General features: G+C 44.6%; 1 protein-coding gene across 1 annotated transcript; it reads left to right on the top strand.

Annotated features, from left to right (window-relative positions):
- The first annotated feature begins 268 nt into the window (after positions 1-268).
- LOC132866807 (lipopolysaccharide-induced tumor necrosis factor-alpha factor homolog) lies at positions 269-4356 on the top strand. Its single transcript, XM_060899582.1, has 4 exons — positions 269-324; positions 1904-2166; positions 2468-2600; positions 2689-4356. The coding sequence occupies exons 2-4, from the start codon at positions 1953-1955 to the stop codon at positions 2792-2794; spliced, it is 453 nt and encodes a 150-aa protein (XP_060755565.1). The 5' UTR covers positions 269-324; positions 1904-1952; the 3' UTR covers positions 2795-4356.
- Positions 4357-21778: the final 17422 nt, after the last annotated feature.

The following is a 21778-nucleotide window of genomic DNA, read 5'->3' as shown; positions in this document are numbered from 1 at the left end:
TGGAGAAAAATAAGAAGAAAAGGATTAATTCTGAAAATAATTATTAACTTGGAAATCTGAGCACAGTATGAACTGGGAACTGGGTAAAGCTCTGTAATTACTTATGCAGCTCATTAAATATGTTGTGACTGTCTCACCTAAAAAAAACATTTTGGTAAACAGAGTTGCTGCGAGAGGCTCTGATCACTGCAAAGGGAGCGGCATTACTTTCACAACGTCACCATTTAGTTACTCTTTCGCTTTCTGCTTTGTAATGAGATGCTATCATCTGTAATCTGATTTAGTCAGAGTGTATCACTCAAAGAATCGACACAGAGCACAAAGGTATGTGTGTGTGTGTGTGTGTGTTTGAAGAAGGCAACATATTACATCCTAACAAATTGTTCTTTTTATGTTTTAGTATTGTAGTGAGGAGAAATAATTTTTTCAAATAAATATATAAATAAGCAAATAAATATTAAGACTTTATCAATTATTAAACCATTATCAATCCGATTATTGTCAGAGATGCAGGCAACAGACGGAATTAAAAGGCTACAGCCGGGCTTGTAGTATTTTGGTTACCAATTTTTTTTTTTTTTTTACTGTGTTTTGTTCAAAACACAATGCTGTGAACTACATGTATTTTCAAAATAGTAAGAAAGCCCTTGTTCATGAATTGTCTTAGAAGCATTATTTAGTACTAATGAGCACATTTTTTCACAAGTGTAGTGTAAAGACTAAAATAAATGATCCGAAGTTATAACGAGATTTCTCTCATTTCGTTTCTGGTTCTGACTGGTTCCAAATTTTATCAAGAATTAGAATGGGTAATCGAACTTGATCAGGATAAGTGTTGATTGTTTATGAAGTTTCACTATTGTTACACTCATTCTTACATTCTTATACTCATTCTTGTGTACCTTTTTTCTCTATTTCTTTTCTCTGTTTATCTGTAACGATGCTGCTGGAATCTTAATTTCCCTGAGGGAACCCTTCCAAAGGGATCAATAAAGTTTTATCTAATCTAATCTTTGATAAAGCGAGATCAACTGTTCCTTTCGCGAGATCACGATTCGCCATTCTGGTGATTGTAATGCTTGTGTGTATGCACAGTGCGCTATTGTTACACTCATTCTTACAACACAATGACATAGTAGCCACAAAAAGGAAAAATCCAAAGTACAAAGAAAGTCAAAATTAGAATCAGCAGAGTAATACCAAAAGGCTTGGTAATGTTAGACACAAGGAACTACGTGTTTACTTCGCAGTGAACTGGTGATTGTAAACAGGTGCAAATGATTACAACTTTGGAGACCATGAGTGGTCAGGTACAGGATGGGTGCTGTCGTCTGTGGCAGCCATATTTTGAGGCTGCTGTGAATTGTGGGAAGTAAAGTCTTGACTGCAAATAAGTGCAGATGTAAGAATTATACAATACGTTGTTATAATAGTGAAAGTATTTCTCTTTAGAAGCACCATTAGAAGAAACCAAAGGACAAAACAGGAACAGAAAAACACACAGGATATCAGATTAATTGTGACAAGTGTGTGCGCTGTGGTCACACAGGTCACATTTGTTATCTGAGCAGATGATTTCTTTGTAATGTAAGCAGGTGAAACACACTGACTCCACTTTGGGTTCACAACCTGCAGGTTTAAGAAGAAGAAGAAACCTTTATTTGTCACATGCACACTTCAAGCACAGTGAAATTCATCCTCTGCATTTAACCCATCTGAAGCAGTGAACACACTATTTACTAGTTTACATTCCTGCCCTGGAATTGACTCTCTCACACCTTGCCAAAAGTGTAATTGTTCTATAAATTTATTGATGAACTCTTTTGAGTATGTAACCATTCAGAACCAGGTCACACCTGAGTTTACATTCCAGTGTTTCTTTTTCCCCCATGTTTTTCCACAGGCGCATCAGAATAAGTCCACGTTACTGACAGCCTCCGCTTCCATACATCATGGCCTACGCAATCAATCAGCCTGGACCTCCACCGATGATTATTGATCCATTTGCACCTTCTGTAGCATACCAGCCTGCACCTGCAGTGGGATTCATTCAACCACCTCCTGTAATAATCCACCCTGAACCTCAACCAGTGGTAGCGTTTGAACCACCTATTGCAGTATACCAGCCTGCACCTCAAGAAGCAGTCAAGACAAAAGGTCCTGTGGGTAAGATTTCTCCTCCAGACTGTTGTAATTTACTGTGGCCTGTAAGAGCAACACAAACACACTGGCAAACCGAAAACTCGAAAACATTACAAAACACAATGCAAAGAAACAATAAAGGAAGGAAAATCAAAAAGATGACAGCAAAACAAAAACAGAACAGTAAGACCACAAATTCAGGAACATATTAACATTAACTCAAAATGGAAATAGAAAGGGCGGGTCTGTGTTGAAAATCACTTGCTGTAATGTTGTTGAAAATAAATGTGTGTGTGTGTGTGTGTGTGTGTGTGAATGATTCCAGTAATTCAGGCTCCTATGAAGTCTTTACCAGCAGCAACGAAGTGTGGTTTCTGCCAGACACAAGTTGTCACAATACCTGAACCCATCAACGGAACCCTTATTTGGTTGATTTTCGGTTTGCTCTTCATCTTCTGGTAAGAGATCTTGCATTAAAATCTCTCTCACACACAGCTGACACACAAACACACACCGTTTTACACTTCCTCTGCCATCTCTCTGCAGCATATGGCCATGCTGCTTGATTCCTTTCTGCGTGAAGTCCTGCAAGGATGTCAGACACACCTGCCCTAACTGTAGAAACATCATCCATATCTACAAACGGATGTAAGACGTTTCACCTGGAGAACATCATAAACACAAATGAAGGCTGTAGAAGAATTAATAATCTTGTTTTTTTTTCCTGAATACACTATGTAATAAAGAATATGTAATGTAATTAGTTGTATCATTTAAAAAATACTCAAAGACATTTTTGCACTGAAATCATTGCACTTTACGTGTTTTCATTTGTGAAAAGTGTTCATATTTTAAAGCAAATTTCTTTGTAAACTTTGCAATAATCAGATGATTAACATTAAATTGCTATTCAGAAGAAATGAGTCAAATATTATAATATCTGCAGGCCCGGCGCCAGGAACAGTTTACTAAGGGGGCAATTAGAAATTGCAAGGGGGCAAATATTTTTCATATAGTGTGTAGTAGTGATGGCGGTCTGACAACGTGTTTCAAACAATTAACTGCGCCAACCACAAAACCATGGCCCCGAAGGTTGCTTTAGTACAGGAAAATCATGTGACATATTACCAGGGCAGTTGCGCTTTATCAACACCCGTGCCCACCTGTTAACCCTCCCCTCCAATTTTCTCACAGACACGCGGTACAACCTGAAAGATGCCAAACATAAAACACCAAACACAAACCTACAGGCAAGTCCTTTAAATTTAAAATACATACACTCTCTCTTCCTTTCACCGGCCTGCCTGTGTCATCTTGGTCAGTTGAGGTGGCCGATGTGCTGGGCTCTGCATACTCCACAGTGTGTTTTGACACAATCCATTTTCTTATATCCATTTTGATGCCATCTAACACACGGTCAGCAGCAAACTACGAGCTAACCGCCAACACTCTCAAAACCCTTTGCCTGCGTGTACAGCGTCAGCAATGAAAGAGTAACAATGTGCAATGTAAGAATCATAACCAATCAGATTTGTTCTACTGTGCCAGTTTTAGTAGTGATTTATGTGAAATGTATTTTTGTGCAATGCGCAACCACTTAATATTTCGTATTTGAAAATGCAAATTATTAATACGTCTATAATACATTATATTTTCATAAGAAAACAATTAAGTGATCTGAGTCTCCGTTGAGGGGGCGGGGCTGTAGCCACGAGGGGGCGACGCCCCCTTTCACCCCCCCACCGCGCCAGGCCTGAATATCTGTAAAGATATTCAGGAAAAAGGTTGACCAAATGCTTATATATAAAGAATGTTGCATTTATAACTTAAAATACCCTTTGACATTTATTAAGACCAGCGGTTGTTGCATTATATGATGTATACACATAGTTTGGCTGTAATCATGGGGGAAGCCATGGCTCAAAGTTTAGAGAAGCAGCTTTGGGACCAAAAGGTCACCAGTTCGATTCCCTGCACCAGGAAGTGCCCTTGAGTAAGGCACTGAACCCCCAACTGCTCTCCAGGCTTCTGGTTATCTTGTACGTCATTCTGGATAAGATGTCTGCTAAATGCCATTAATGTAATGTAATGTAATCAAGACCACTGTTGTTGAGGCCAAATGAAAGTAAACCTGAGTCAAGATTGAAAACTATCTGGACTTGCTTGAAATCCTTGAAGACATTTCACTTCTCATCCAAAAGGCTTCAGTTCTGTCTGATTAGTAGGGAGTTCCAGGTATTTCTCCTCTAGTGGACCAAAAGCAACCCTAAGGAGAGTTGCTGAGGTTACATGGGATGGTGACCCTCTCAGCCATTCAATCTGGAAGTCCTCTCATACTCTCGCACCAGTCGAAGGGTTCTTGTACCAAAGTGTGTGGAAATATGCCTGTGAAGGTTCTCAGTCATCCAGGTCATCATAATCTGTAGGTACTGATTGGATGGCTGAGAGGGCCAACAACCCATGTGACCTCAACGACTCTCCTTTGGGTTGCTTTTGGTCCACTAGACGATAAATACCTGGAACTCCCTACTAATCAGACAGAACTGAAGAAGACTTTCAGATGAGATGTGAAATGTCTTCAAGGATTTCAAGCAAGTCCAGTTGCCTTCTTTAGCACCTACACGAACAAACATTATTGTATGAGCATGATATATCAGGATTTTTTATTATTTTGACCAAATTGCATTTTTTTCTTTATGTACCCAAAAATTTACCTGATTTCTTTGTATATTTGTTCATGTCCCCATCATCCACATTGGTAGTGAAATATTTCCTTCCTTGGTGTAGTGTGAAGGAAATTTAGTGAATGAACATTCCTATTCTCTGTGTTTTTGTGTCCTTGGCTAAAATGGCTGGTGATAAGCAAGCTGTCTTGTTTATGTTTTATATCATGTTATGCCTGACCACGTGTCCGCAGCGCTTAATTAGAGCACACCGGTTTGTCTGCTTTAACAAAGAGCCGAGGTCTAACTTCAAGGCCAAGCCTCGAGCCAATCACGTACAGACGCGAGCAGTAAGTGAATGCCTTTAGAGTATAATAGATAACAGCCACTAAGACACAACTCAGTGTGTACTCTTGGCATCACCTGAAGTGGTGGCTTCTTTTCCTTTCCTGTTTTATATCTGTTTTATATGATCTACTATAATAAATAACTGAAAAGACTTCTGAAGTGTTCTGAAGTGTTTATTAGAAGTTTCCATTACAGTAGTAATAAAATATTAATTTAATATAATAATTAGGTTGGATTATTGTAACACCTTACTATCTGGATGGTCCAGTAGGTGCATAAACAAGCTCCAGTTAGTCCAAAATGCAGCCGCAAGAGTCCTTACTAGAACCAGAAGATATAACCACATCACCCCCATCTTATCCACACTGCATTGGCTCTCAATCAAGTTTCGCATTGATTATAAAATACTACTATTGAGCTATAAAGCACTAAATGATCTAGTTCTTGAGAGAACTTCTGGTCTTTTATGACCCACCATACCCACCTAGTGACTGTAAAAGTGATCACTTTTATAGTCGCTTGAGAAGGCAGCAAAACTAGTGGGTCTACACTGCAATGGAAGCAAAACAGTACATCTCCACAACCTCAAACCCTCACGAGCTACAATCACTCTCAGGCACGTTGACGACTCAAGCAAGTCGACAACTTCAAATACATTGGGCCATACATTATGAATTCCCAAAAGGATATGAAATCTTGTAAGGCATTAGCGTGGGCGGCATGTAACAAGCTCAACAAGATATGGCACTCTAGCCTCACTAACGAGAAGAAGCTCTCTGTTTGAAATGTTGATTGAGCCGATCCTGCTTTATAGATCTGAGACGTGGACACTAACTATACGACAACAGTGGCTAGATGGGACATACACTAATCTACTTTGACATGTCCAAAACATTCATTGGTCAAACATGAGCGGATATATGGCAAACTTCCCCTGATCTCCCAGAAGCTGACAAAGTGCCATCTCCAATTCGCTGACCACTGCCAATGAGCAAAGGGAAAGATCATCCAATCCCTTCTTTTATGGAAACCAAGCAGCTCTGTCCATTCAAGGAAAATGACATTCCCAGATGTGATTGCAAGAGATTTGAGAATTGACAGGGCAGATCTCGCTAATGTGATGATAGACCGGAGGGTGTGCAGTGAGGTTGTTCAGGGCATCTCGACCGGAATGGCTGAATGATGATGATGCCCACTTAGATCAAAAGGTGCAGGATATTTGTTGGTACCTTAGAGAGTGAAGGCTACATCAGGGGGCAGAACCTTTTCTTACAAAGCTCCACAGTTATGGAACAGCCTTCTAAGTAGTGTTCGGGACTTGGACACAGTCTTGGTGTTTAAAAACATCTCTTTTTAGTCAAGCCAGACAACAGCATCTTTTCCAATGGCTGCTTATTCTGCGCCACAGGACACACTCAGAGGAAAGCAATATCTGCCATCTTTCTTATACATCACTTACACACACACACATGATTGGCTAGTGTCACTGTGATTGACAGGGGAGATAGTATGCCCCTCCCACCCAGAGAGCCTGGTTCCCTTGGAACCCCAGCCTTGGGTAACTGTCATCCCTACTTTTTTGATTGGACGATGCAATTTCTGATTGACACTCTGTACCTGTGATGTGATTGGCTAATCCTAAGCGCAAATCTAACTTTAACCCTAGGCATCAAATGATTGACAAGGTCTATCTACTGGCTAAACCCACAAACTTATGCACCTGCTGCCTGAGCAGCATGTACACTCTTGTGTTAATAAATGTTAATGAAGGTGAAGCCATGGCCTAATTGTTAGCAAAGCAGCTGTGGCACCAAAAGGTTGCTGGTTCGATTCCCTGGGCTAACAGAAATGGCTAAAGTACCCTTGAGCAAGGCATTGAAACCCCAACTGCTTCCCAGGCTGCTCTGGTGTTTGTCGTTCTGAATAAGAGCGTCAGCTAAATGCCTGTAATGTGAATATGAGCGTCATAACAAACATCTCTGCTTTAATGGTCTGATTGTTTCCTGGAACACCTATCTGATAAACATTTTCGAAGAACAACCTGAACACAGGAACAAGTTCTGTGGCATTCCAGAAATAATTCTCTAATAGTTTATGGTAAATGTTTTGAGGATGTCAAGCAGAAAATTCCAGATTGTTTTCTCATGGCTCATAGAAACCTTTTATTAATGCGTTTATCACTGTATGTGCTTGTACAGGATTTTTGTTGAAGAATAAAAGATGAAATAAAAGGAATTAGACGTTTTTTACCAGTACAAAAAATGAAAGAAAGAAGCACTAAATATTGTTATATCAGCACAATATTTATCAATGTTTTATTATTTCAATATAAATGGAATTTAATTTATCTATTCACACTCATGGACAGTCAATTTTAGGCTTTTAAAAAAATAAATATAAATAAATATATAAGGAAACTATACCATGTAAATCACCTCCAAATCACTCGAGAGTATAATTATAAATTAATGTAAATGTCTGTAGCTCTGTAGACTTGACATTCTCAAACTTTGGCATTCTAACTTTCTCCATTAAAGTTAAAAAAAAATTATAGCATTTTAAAAAATTATTGGCCAGACAAAACCAAAAACCAGTGTTTGTTTACTTGCTTGTTTGATTGATTTTAAACTGGTGGTGCATTGTTGTAAATTAACATAAACCTCTTTTACATTTTTTTTTTTACAGTTTTGTGCCCTAAATGCTGTAAACCCTGTAAATTGTAAACTCTGCATGTTCAGAAATATTTCAATTTGACAATGTTAAATGTTTACTTTTGATATACCTGGCATTTAGATATTTTACAGGATCAAAATTCATATATCATGCAATTTTAAAGTGCTAGTCTTACGAAAATGACACCACCCCTGGAAATTATACCTTATAAAACTAGACATGTTATAGTTTCCTGTCTAAATTGTATTTTATTGCGAGACCGGGAACATGTTCTATTTAGCCGGTAAAGTTTGGCTCTTTGAGTCCGCCATTACATGAATGCATTCCTGGTAAGTTATTGTTAACTCAAAGGAAGTGACATCACATGCACAATGCTTGAAAGTTCATGGCATTTCTGGCTTCATGTGCTTTTTAAAGTGTAGCATGTTTTTAATATTTTTTTTATTCCAAAACAAAATTAAAACCAAAGCATGCCTCCTAAGCGGTGTGTCGTTTAAGGCTGTTCAGGTGTAGCTGATTAAAAAAGTGGAATTTTGATCCATTACAGCCCAAAGTCAGCAGGACACTTATGGAATGAATGGGTTCGATTTGTACGGACAGAGAAAGCTAACTTCAAGCCAACAGGATAGTTTGGTGTCTGTTCCATACATTTTGAGAAAGATAAGTTTGTGAGGCAGATTCACTTAAATTTATTTGCTTAAATTTATTAGTTGTTCTTCGTCAGATCAATAACGTTCTCAGGTAGCTTCTATGCGGCCAAATATAATACTGAGCTCGACGACAGACAATTACTGAGCTAAAAGCAAATCAGAACATGCTTATTCACTCTGAGTCACTTCTTCGTCCTTGTTGTCCTAAAGTTGTGTCGAGAGTGTCACACAGAGCTCTTTCAGTACCGGCGCCAGGCACCAATGCACCACACTACACACAAACACCTGATACCATACATATCATTTATGTTGAGCTACTGCTAATTACCAGCTAACTAATGCCGCTTTTCCACTACAAACGCGGCTGAGTCGGGCTGAGCTGTGCCGTGCTGAGTCGAGCTGAGTGGGGCTGTTGGAGTTGCATTTCGACTACAACCGCGCTGAACCGTGCTGGCTGGAAGTGGGTGGACACATTGGGTGGAGTTAGTGAAAGTGGGTGGATGTCACGTGATGTCGTTAAGCAGCGCAAACAGTGACATCAGTGAGCTTTTAAGCGGTAGTCTCACGACCCGGATAGTAAAAAATAAACATGGAGGACATGGAGTCGTTAGTGTTGCTTGTCTTGGTGCTGTGGCTTGTTGTCACCGACAACGCCAACAGATACTGGCAAGAGCGTATAGATGAGGCGAGGCGCATAAGGCTTCAGAAATTCTCGTAATTCGTAATTCTTCTTCTTCCGGGTTTACGGTGTTTACAGATCCCAGCGTGCTCGCGGGGCGTGTGTGGGCATGTGAGGACACTCCTCCTCACCAATCAGTGCACAGGGGAGTGTCTGCTCACGCCCCCAGCCTCACTCGGCTTGGTTTGGCTCGCTTCAGCCCTACTCCAAAACGGTGCGAGTTTTAGGGGCTAAGCAGGGCTGAAGCGAGCTGAGTCGTGCTGTTCTTTGGTAGTCGAAACGCGAGCCGTGTCGGGCTGAAGTGAGCTGAAGCGAGCTGAAGTGAGCTGAAAAAGGGTAGTGGAAAAGGGCCATAACTCTGCGGGTGCACACACAAGTTGTTTGTAGCAATAGTTTCATAACAAAAGTACCTCAAAATTAAATGATCACACACACATGGGTTTCAGTACAATCTTTAATAACTTACCTTAGCGTGGTGAGTGGGAGCCATGTTTGTTTGCTTCTGTTCTCTCCTGCAGCACTTCTGGGTAACCAAAGGACCCGAACTGTAGAAGCCGGCTGTCTTTGTAGTGCCAGTCTTGTTACAAGCTAATGATTTCATCCAATTAAGATAATTAAGTGTAAATTAAGAATTGTGGTGAAGCCAGGGTTTTGTAATGTAAACAGTTGTTTTGTATGAGAGAAATGTAAGACTTTTGCTATTTGTAAATCTTGCCATTGCTATGTAAATGGAGGATAAATGGGGTTTTGTCTGTCTACAGCTGTTTGTGTTAATTGTAGGGGGAGGGGCTAGTGACTATTTAAAGGATATGGGACATGAAACATAAAAGCACGCTATATCAGTTTCTTTCCATTAAAAATATGAATTAATTGCATCAACAAATACAAAATCATCTATTAAATTCAGCAAAATCGTTATATTCGTGATGATTATATGGCATTTCTGCTTGACTTCCGATATGCATTTTTTGCAACCGGAAGAGCCGCTGTCACGTGATCATACCTCACAAAAACTTTTGGGGACAGCACAAGCGGGTAGATGAATGGAGAAGTGGATGACAAGAAAATTGTTTTTATAGTCTTTAAAGTACATTGGACATCATACATTGGACATCATGGTGTATTGTGCTGCTTATGGTTGCAATAATTCCAATGGGAAATGCCCTGGAGTAAGTTTTTTTGCATTCCCCAAGGACCCGAAGCTGAGGAAAGTGTGCACCTGAGCATGCGCAATAGGCTTCACGCATGTGCAGTAGGCTTGGTAGGACAACTTTACAGAACACCTGTTGAAAAAAACTTTGCACCTACTGTTTCCCACAAACTGTGTTCGGACCATTTCACTGAGGATTCTTTCAACATTAATACTCAGGTACTGAGCGATATTAATTCATGAAACATGAAACAGGAAGCATAAGGATGAGAAAAAAAAAAACAGTTCAAATCGGGAAGCTGCGCACACCTGCGCCAGGCTGCACAAATGCGCGCAGCTTCCCGACCCAAACCGCCTCTCTCTCATCCTTACACTTCATGCCTCATGCTCCATGAACCAACATCGCTATTTTTTTTTTTTTAAATCGGATCTGCGCGATTCAGCCGTGAAAAAGGCGGCATCCGCCGAAAGGCGCGCTGTTTGCATCCCTGCACGGAGGCCAGGGGACAGAGCAGGAATATTTTTGTTGATATGAGTGATCCGGTGCGATTTCGCGACCCCCCCTGTTGAAGACCTCTGCGCTAAGCGACTGAAAGCTGAGGTAAGGATTAGTATTATAATTTTGGGTGTATCAATTATTGATTATCATAATTCTGACTCGTTTCACCATTTTGAATATTTTCATCTCGGACTCTGGAAGCATTGTATCTCAATCAATCTCGAAAAATATCAGCAAAAAAAAAAACTAGCTTGCAACGGACTTTAGCTAGATCTATGATGAACTTTCAATATATGATACAAAAATAATACTTCTTTCAACAGATCATTAGCCTTTGAGCAGAATTGTTTTTAACTTACCAGGAAGTGTTATCCAGCCGACCACTTTCAGTTTCATGAGGGCTGAATGAACTCTCACTCTCAGAATCATCTGACCCGTCAGAGTAAAGACAAGATCCATGTTCATGTGAATTTCCAGCTATCGGTTCGAATTGATAGGGTCTAACTTCACATCTCTGTGAAACATCGGGAATATCACTGTCAATGGTGTCCATTTCGGTAACCTGTTTACATTAGATACCCAAGCACTGGCTCCTTGGAAAGTTTTTGTGACGTCACGGGTCACGTGACCACCTAGCTCATTAACGAATCCTTGTTTTACGCTGATGTATAGAAAAACTTGAATAATGTGATGATTTTCACATTTTTGACGCCCTGCAGTGATTTAGATGCCATTTCTTATGTCCTTTATACATAATTATGCCCAGGTAAAAATCCATGTCCCATATCCTTTAAGCCCCCTGAAGGAGGTAGTTCATTTGTCTGGCCATTTTTTATTGCAGTCTGGTTTGTAGTCCTGAGCTGTGCAGTGTTTTGCTCTTCAGACTGGAAACTTTCTTTCTACTTTAGTCTAGTTACAGTTTTGTTTTGTTTTTTTGTTAAATTCATAGGCCTACATTACTTTAACATTTTGAAATTTCAATTTTATTTTTTTATTTTTGCTCACTTGCTCACTTTTGGGAAAATCTGGACTGTAAATAAACCACCATCCTTGCACCGAAGTTGCAATTCTTTGCTGCGTCATCATTTTGTCAAAGAACCCTTGTGACCGAGTGTTACAAAACTAATGGTGGACAAGCTTTTAGTGATTTTTGGAACAGAATTCAGATGCTAATTTCTTTTTCAAACCAATTTTTTTTATTTATCAGTGAACTTTACAACCTATTTGAGCATATCACACACAGAAAACCCTAGATTTTATGATGTCATTTTTGTAAGACAAGCACTTTAAGTAAAAAAAAGAACATGTAAAGAATGTGGATATGCCTGTAAATAATTTATGCATGAAAGGGTTCAGATTTTATCTTTTTGTTCATGTCTAGTCCATATGAGCCCTGAAATATTAACTTACATTACAGGCATTTAGCAGATGCTCTTATCCACAGCGAGCTACAATGAAAACACACAGAGCATCTGGGAAGCAGTTGCTCAAGGGCACGTCACTCATGGATTTTCCTGTTGGTCCAGGGAATATTAACTTACATGGTGCAGTCAGTGTTGTAGACAAGTCACTAAACCTTGAGTCTGAGTCCAGTCTCAAGTCCTCAGTGTTCAAGTCCAAGTCATTAAAAAAAATTTCGAGTCAAGTCCATGTTGACGCCTATCAACCTGTGACACCTATTGATCCAAGTTCCAAGATCTTGGGGTGTATGGGGTATCAGGGAGGGACAGAACCTCTGCATGGGGGGCCTGCCATGCCCTGCAGGGTAGCAACATCAGCCCTTAGGGTAGCTTGTCCTGCTTTGGCTCCCACCTGATACTCAGCTCTCACCTGTGGCTCCTAGTAGCTGTAGTATGCGCAGCGGCCACACCCCGGGCAACCGCTTTGGCAGGCGGGCTAAACCAGGTGAGGGTAGCTGGGTTGGTTGCAAACCTCCCGGTGAATCAGGGATATGTCTGTCCCAGCACGTGAAGTCTGGATCTCGGCAGAACGTGCGGATGAAGTCATAAGCAGACTCAACGGACAGGAAGGTGAGATTCAGCAATGCACTGTGGAGTGCTTAGGGCATGATGAGACACACAAGGGAATCATGGTCATCCACTGCATCCGACTCCATCTCCAGCCATCTTGACACCGTCTTGCTATTGGAACAAGATGGTTTTCGGACGAGAGAGTGTGGTCGACGACGTGTGCAACTCCTCCACACTATAAACCAAGTTCCTCTTGTGCAAGTCGCTTTGTCATCCAACTGTTTTGACGTTTACTCAAGTACCTGTGGCGATGGGCGAGTGCGAAGCGGCAGGTGTGGGTGCACTGGAAGCCGTAGCAGCAGACCTGCACACGGATGGCCCAGGCTATATGGTCGCTTTCCACAGAACTGGAGCAGACGTGGAATTTGGCAGTCGTCTGGGTGTCTGAGCAGTCCTTTTCAGGATAGCACTGCTCACCCCCGAGGAATGGGGAAGGGGCTAGAAAAGGTGCCCTAAAATTGCCTGCTCCATACTTCCTCAACCAGCAGACCGTGGCTGGAGGGAACCCTATCCTAGTGGTCGTAACACAACGAAGAAGAAAACAAGGATTGTTCCACTCATTCTTGGTGCATGGAATGTACATACCCTACAGGATAAAGAGAACTCAGACAGACCCCAAAGAAGAACAGCCCTCATTGGAAATGAACTTGCTCATTATGGCATTGACATAGCAGCTCTCAGCGAGACCCGGCTGGCAGGAGAAGGAGAGCTTTGTGAAAGGGGCTGTGGCTACACCTTCTTCTGGAGCAGAAGAGGGAGTGAAGAGCGTCGTGAGGCAGGAGTCGGCTTTGCTGTGAAATCTTCATTGGTAGGAAAGCTAGCAGGGCTCCCAAAAGGTGTAAATGACAGGCTAATGGCAATGAAACTCCCCCTGCTATCTGGAAAGAAGCACCTCACCATTGTCAGTGCCTATGCCCCAACCATGACTAACCCAGATGCTGTGAAAGACGAGTTTTACGAGAATCTCTACTCTGTAATCATTGCTGCTCCAAAAGCTGATAAGCTTATCATACTTGGTGATTTCAATGCTAGAGTAGGCGCCGACAGTACTTCCTGGGAGGGTGTCATTGGCAAGCACGGAATAGGTCAGTATAACAGCAATGGTCTCTTACTTCTCCAGACTTGTGCTGAACATGAGTTAACTATAACCAACACCATCTTCCAACTTCCAACCAGAAATAGAACATCATGGATGCATCCAAGATCTAAGCACTGGCACTTGATCGATTATATCATTGTTAGAAAGAGAGATAGACAAGATGGTTGGGAGATGGATGTAAGTGGAGATGGTGTGTTTATTAATACAAGTGAAAACAGTAAACAATCCAGAATGGCAGGCAAAATCGTAAAACGGTGAAACAGGCAATAGGTTGTAGACTTGGCAGAATCAATCAATCAATCAATCAATCAAGTTTATTTGTACAGCGCTTTTAACAATAAACATTGTCGCAAAGCAGCTTTACAGAATTTGAACGACTTAAAACATGAGCTAATTTTATCCCTAATCTATCCCCAATGAGCAAGCCTGTGGCGACGGTGGCAAGGAAAAACTCCCTCAGACAACATGAGGAAGAAACCTCGAGAGGAACCAGACTCAAAAGGGAACCCATCCTCATTTGGGCAACAACAGACAGCCTGACTATAATATTAACAGTTTTAACAGGTATAACCCTCAACTGTCCTCATGGGGCCGTCCTTCACAGGAGTGGGGCGATAAAACTCCGACCCGACACAGGGCACCAGGATGGATCAAGCAGGTCCGAGGGGCAGAAGAGGCCAGCATCTCAATCCCAGGATCAACATGTAACTCAGAGGGACAGATGGGGGGGGAAGAGAGAGAGAGAGAAAGAAAACACGTTGTTAGGTATGCCCTAAAAATGACAAGTATTAAATCTGTGTGGTAGGCTCGCAGAGACGAGAGTCTTTACATCAGGCATAACACACAATGGCATGTTAATATGGTAAAATATATCATGACCTGCTCTGAGACGAGAAACAGGAAATCAGGGATCAGGAAACCAAACAAGGAAATAAGGCTTGGTAATGTGTCAGCAATGTAAGTCAATACTTCGTAAGGTGTGTGTTCACAGTTTTTATATCGGAGCGCTGACTGCGCCTTAATCTTGTGCAGGTGCGAGTCGTTTACACTGTCCGGATCGCGCCTGAGAGTCTATCTGATGCATGCGCCGAGGTGCGCAGGTGTGACACTCTTGCACGAAATTAGTATAAAAATTTATGTAGATATAAATATCTTTTGCCAAATTATTATAGAATGTTACAAAAAATAAAGAAAAAAATCTGAGTCCTCGTCCCCAGTTTACGAGTCCGAATGCAGTTAATGCATGAGTCTGAGTCCAAGTCCAAGTCATTGGTGCTCAAGCCCAAGTTAAGTCACGAGTCCTTAAAATTAGGGCACGAGTCGGACTTGAATACTACAAGCCTGGGTACAGTAATGATGGTTTATGGTCATTTCAACACTTTTATGGTGTTTTGGATCAAACAGAATGTAAAATTCACTCTTTTCTGTCACATAAATGAAAAAAAAGATTCTTGATTCAAACAGAATCAAGAGCAAAGAATGTTTATTATTATGTTATACACAAGTGACTGATCTGAGGTCTCTGTGACACCAAACCATAAGTATCTTCATACAACAAGAGGGTTAAGACTATACAGTACACATATAAAATTCCCCACTTGCCCCTCCTTTGGGCAATCTCTTTTCCCCCTCAAGCTCGGGTCCTCTACCAGACGCCTGGGAGTTTGAGGGTCCTGTGCATCATCTAAGCTGTTCCTAGTACTGTGTTTTTCTGACAGAGATCTCGGGTGTTGTTCCTGGGATCTGTTGGAGTCACTCTCCCAGTTTGGGGGTCACTGCACTGAGAGCTCTTATCACCACAGGGACCACTGTTGTCTTCATCTTCCACATCTTTTCTAGCTCTTCTTTCAGCCCTTGATACTTCTTGAGCTTTTCAAGTTCCTTTTTCCTGATGTTATTGTCACTTGGTATTGCTACATCTATCACCACAGCCTTATTCTCCCATTCGTCTACCACTACCATGTCCGGTTGGTTAGCCATTACCAGTTTTTCTGTCTGTATCTGGAAGTCCCACAGGATCTTAGCTTGGTCATTCTCAACCACCTTCAGAGGTGTGTTCCACTTTGACCTTGGGACTTCCAGTCCATACTCAACAAAGATGTTTCTGTACACTATGCCAGCCACTTGGTCATGGTGTTCCATGTACGTTCTTCCTTCTAGTATCTAGTACCTGTGTGTGTGTGTGTGTATGTATATATATATATATATATATATATATATGGGCGGCACGGTGGTGTAGTGGTTAGCGCTGTCGCCTCACAGCAAGAAGGTCCGGGTTCGAGCCCCGTGGCCGGCGAGGGCCTTTCTGTGCGGAGTTTGCATGTTCTCCCCGTGTCCGCGTGGGTTTCCTCCGGGTGCTCTGGTTTCCCCTACAGTCCAAAGACATGCAGGTTAGGTTAACTGGTGACTCTAAAATTGACCGTAGGTGTGAATGTGAGTGTGAATGGTTGTCTGTGTCTATGTGTCAGCCCTGTGATGACCTGGCGACTTGTCCAGGGTGTACCCCGCCTCTCGCCCGTAGTCAGCTGGGATAGGCTCCAGCTTGCCTGCGACCCTGTAGAACAGGATAAAGCGGCTAGAGATGATGATATATATGTTAGGGTTTTGCTGGGATTCGAACCTGGTTCGTTGGTGTGATAATCCAGCAAACCCCCACTAGGCCACCAGGGGGATGACTCAAATGCAGAGGCGTGAGGCGGAAGTAGAAAAAGAATCAAAAGGTTTATTTAAACTATATACACTATATACAGGGCAAAACAAAAGACAAAAAAAAACCCAAAGAGTATAATCCAAAAGAAAAGCAAAGTGCAAAAATACAAAAGCTAAGAAGATCAAAAAACACAGTACAAAGGAAACTGGAGATAAACATAACAGCACAAAGACTCCGTGACAAGAGGACTGAACTCAGGGGTATAAATAGACAAACTAATTAAGGACACAGGTGAAGATAATTAGGCAATTAACACAAACACAAGACACAGGAACAGTGGCGGCCTCTAGAGGCCAAAATAAACACGACATGAAAAGGAAATAACAGCGGCCTCTAGAGGCCAAAACAGTCCTAGTCCTAACAGGACCCCCCCCTCTAGGAGCGTCTCCTGACGTTCCCAGGGCGATCCGGATGGGCCGAATGGAAGTCCCGACATAGTTCTTTATCAAGGACATCCCGAGCAGGAACCCAGCAGCGCTCCTCAGGACCATAGCCCTCCCAGTCCACCAGGTATTGCAACCCGCCGCGGACCCGGCGGGAGTCAAGCAGGCGATTCACAGTGAACACAGTCTGCCCCTGGAAGATGCGGGGGGGTGGGGGGTTCCTAGGGGCAGGGGCATACGTAGACGTCAGTACGGGCCGTAACAGGGAAACATGGAAAGTGGGGTTGATCCTCAGAGTCCGGGGCAACTGGAGCCGGTAGGAGACAGGGTTCACCCTGCGCACCACCTTGAAGGGGCCAATGTAGCGAGGAGCAAGCTTGCGGTTCTCCACCCGCAGTGGAAGGTCCTTAGTGGACAGCCAAACACGCTGCCCAGGGCGGAAAGCGTGTGCAGGTCTTCTATGGCGGTTGGCCTGAGTCTGGTTAGTTCTGGAGGTCTGTATGAGGGTCTTCCTGACCTTGCTCCAGGTCTTGCGACACCGTCTCACATATTGGTTGACCGAGGGCACCCCCGCGTCCTCCTCCTGGTCCGGGAACAGAGGTGGCTGGAACCCGAATTGGCACTGGAATGGCGACAGCTTGGTGGCCGATGACTGCAGGGTGTTGTGGGCGTACTCCGCCCATGGCAGCCAGGTGCTCCACGATGTCGGGTTATCCATAGCCAGGCCTCGCAGGGTGGTTTCCAGGTCCTGGTTGAGCCTCTCCGTCTGACCATTGGACTGTGGGTGAAACCCAGAGGAGAGGCTGGCAGTGGCTCCGATGACCTTGCAGAACCCGTGCCACACTCGGGAGGAGAACTGGGGCCCTCGGTCTGAGACGATGTCCTGTGGAAGACCAAAGACTCGGAAGACATGATTAAACAAAAGTTTCGCAGTTTCAAGAGCAGAGGGGAGTTTGCACAGTGGTATGAAGCGGCAGGCCTTGGAGAATCTGTCAACTAAGACCAAAATGACCGTGTTACCTTGTGACTCAGGGAGACCCGTGATAAAGTCGACTGCCACGTGGGACCAGGGACGCCGGGGAATGGTCAGAGGATGCAGGAGACCCTGGGGACGCTGTCGTGGGTTCTTGGTTCTGGTGCAAACCTCACAGGACAGGACAAATGACCTTACTTCCTTCTCCATGTTAGGCCACCAGAAGCGTCTTTTCAGGAAGTCCAGGGTCCTCCGAGCTCCCGGGTGGGCGGTGAGAGGGGAAGAGTGACCCCACTGGAGAACCTTGGCCCGGGCTTGATGTGGGACGTACAAGAGGCCTGGTGGCCCCGTCCCAGGACCGGGGTCCTGGCGTTGGGCTCGTCGGACAGCCTCCTCAATACCCCAGCGGACAGGGGCCACAATCCGGGACACAGGGATAATAGGCCCGACTTCATTCTCCCTGTTAGTGGCAGAGAACAGTCTGGACAGTGCGTCAGGTTTGGTGTTCTTGGAGCCGGGGCGGTATGAGAGGGTGAAGTCAAACCGACTGAAAAACAGGGCCCACCTAGCCTGTCGAGGGTTCAGTCTCTTGGCTTGCTGGAGGTACTCCAGGTTCTTGTGGTCAGTCCAAACCAGGAATGGATGTTGTGCTCCCTCCAGCCAGTGCCTCCACTCCTCAAGGGCCAGTTTGACCGCTAGCAGTTCTCGATCCCCCACATCGTACCGGGACTCAGCAGGACTCAGGCGGTGGGAGAAGTAAGCGCAGGGGTGCAGCTTTCCTTCCGAACGTTGAGAGAGCACCGCGCCGACACCACTGTCCGAGGCGTCCACCTCCACGATGAATGGTTGGGAGGTGTCCGGGAGAACCAGAATGGGTGCCGTGCAGAAGCGGTCCTTGAGGTCTTTGAACGCCTTTTCTGCCTGAGGAGACCAGCCATAAGATCCACCTGTCCCTTTGGTGAGGTCTGACATGGGTGCTGCCACAGAACTGAAGTTCCTGATGAACTTGCGGTAGAAGTTAGCGAATCCTAAGAACCGCTGAACCTCCTTAACGGACTTGGGAGTAGGCCAATCCCGGACGGCCAGGGTCTTGGCAGGGTCCATTTGGAGTTGGCCTGTCCGTACAATAAATCCCAGAAAGGAGACCTCGGGAACATGAAATTCGCATTTCTGGGCCTTGGCGAACAGATTGTTCTGTAGCAGCCTCTGGAGAACCTGGCGGACATGGTGGCGGTGCTCCTGCACGGTCTTGGAAAAGATAAGGATGTCGTCGAGGTAGACAAAAACGTATAGGTTAATCATGTCCCTTAAGACGTCGTTGATTAGGGCCTGAAAAACAGCTGGTGCGTTGGTGAGTCCGAAGGGCATCACCTGGTATTCGTAGTGCCCAGACGGGGTGTTAAAGGCAGTCTTCCACTCGTCTCCCTGTCGGATACGGATGAGGTGGTATGCGTTCCGTAGGTCCAACTTGGTGAAGACGGTGGCGCCTTGGAGCAGGTCGAAAGCTGTGGACATCAGCGGAAGGGGATATCGGTTGCGCACAGTGATCTTATTCAGGCCCCTGTAATCAATACATGGTCGGAGCCCCCCATCCTTCTTGCCGACAAAGAAGAAGCCGGCTCCAGCAGGTGAAGTGGAGGGTTGAATAAACCCAGAGACCAGGGCATCTTTGAGGTATTCCTCCATGGCCTTGCGTTCTGGCTGAGAGAGTGAAAACAGTCTGCCACGAGGAGGGGTAGTCCCAGGGAGCAAGTCGATGGCACAGTCGTAGGCCCGGTGCGGAGGAAGAACGGCGGCCCTGCTCTTGCTGAATACCTCCTTGAGATCCCAGTACTCTGTGGGAACTTGAGATAACTCGGTGAGATCAGGGGGCTCGGCAGGAGACACAGGAGAGCTAGAGAGCAGACAAGAGGCATGGCATGCAGGGCCCCATTCCACAACCTGGCTTGTTACCCAGTCTATGCGAGGGTTGTGGCGAGTAAGCCAAGGAAGGCCTAGAATAACTGGGAACTCAGGTGAAGGAATCAGGTGCAGGGATATTTCTTCCTTGTGACCTTGAGACTGGAAGAAAACTGGAGAAGTAACTTGGGTGACTCTTCCATCACCTAACGCTTGGCCATCGAGGGCAGACACAGACAGTGGGACTTCAAGAGGTGCAGTCGGAATATTGATGCTTTGGGCGAAGTGAATATCCATAAAGTTCCCAGCCGCCCCTGAGTCTATCAAAGCTTGACAAGAGTGGACAGACTCACCCCAGGAGATGGAGACCGGGATGTAGATACCTTGGCCAGGGAGTCCGGGAGAGAGGGTAGGCCCCGTCACAACCCTCCCTCGGCTGGACGGGGCGGTCCTTTTCCCAAGAGTTCGGGACATGATGCTCGGAAGTGACCAGGCTTGCCACAGTAGATGCAGCACTTGTCCCTCCTTCTGCGCTCCCTCTCAGATGCGGAGAGGCGAGTACGACCCACTTGCATGGGTTCTGGACAGTCACTGAAGGAGGTAGACGGTCTCCAGGTAGAGGTAGGGAGGCTGGGGGGGCTCAAGGCTTGGTGGCGTTCTCTCATCCTGTTGTCCAGACGAATAGCATGTGAGATGAGGGTTTCGAGGTCACTTGGGCATCCAATAGAGGCCAGACCGTCCTTGATGGGGTCAGACAGACCATGGTGGAAGGCTGACACCAGGGCAGTCTCGTTCCATCCACTTACTGCTGCGAGTGTTCGGAACGAGATGGCGTAATCTGCGACGCTTCCTCCTTGCCGGATGGACATGAGCTTTCGGGCTGCGTCGGTACTGATGTCTGCCTGATCGAAGACCCGAAGCATCTCTTCAGAAAACAGCTGGAAATCAAAGCACTCAGGTCCCTGTCTTTGCCAGATAGCAGTAGCCCAGGCTCGCGCCTTACCAGCTAATAAGGTGATCACAAAGGCAATCTTGCGGCGATCCGTAGTGTAGGTGGTAGGCTGAAGCTCAAAGGTGAGTTGACACTGGGTAAGGAACTCTCGGCACTCACTGTGCTTGCCGTCATACCTCTGTGGTGCAGGAAGGCTGGGTTCGCGAGGTGAAGAAGGCAGCATTGCAGGAGGCACTGGAGCAGGAGTGGGAGCTGGATCAGGAGTGGGAGCTGGATCAGGAGTGGGAGCTGGATCAGGAGTGGGAGCTGGATCAGGAGTGGGAGCTGGATCAGGAGCAGGAACTGGATCAGGAGCAGGAGATGCAGGCAGAGATGTCAGCTGTGCCAGGGTTTTCCCAATTTGCTGAAGCAGTTCCTCGTGGCGAGCGAGGGCCTCACGTTGGCTGGTGAGCGTACGTCCATGAGCGTCCATGGTCGCTCCGAAGCGTGTCAAAGCTGCCATAATTCCCTGAAGGTTGGCCGGGTAGACAGTTGAAGCAGCCTCTGCTGAGTCGGTCATGACGGAGTCTTTCTGTTAGGGTTTTGCTGGGATTCGAACCTGGTTCGTTGGTGTGATAATCCAGCAAACCCCCACTAGGCCACCAGGGGGATGACTCAAATGCAGAGGCGTGAGGCGGAAGTAGAAAAAGAATCAAAAGGTTTATTTAAACTATATACACTATATACAGGGCAAAACAAAAGACAAAAAAAAAACCAAAGAGTATAATCCAAAAGAAAAGCAAAGTGCAAAAATACAAAAGCTAAGAAGATCAAAAAACACAGTACAAAGGAAACTGGAGATAAACATAACAGCACAAAGACTCCGTGACAAGAGGACTGAACTCAGGGGTATAAATAGACAAACTAATTAAGGACACAGGTGAAGATA

This window comes from Neoarius graeffei, chromosome 18, assembly GCF_027579695.1.
Source record: "Neoarius graeffei isolate fNeoGra1 chromosome 18, fNeoGra1.pri, whole genome shotgun sequence".
NCBI lineage: Eukaryota > Metazoa > Chordata > Actinopteri > Siluriformes > Ariidae > Neoarius > Neoarius graeffei.
This window is presented reverse-complemented; position numbering and strand designations above follow the sequence as displayed.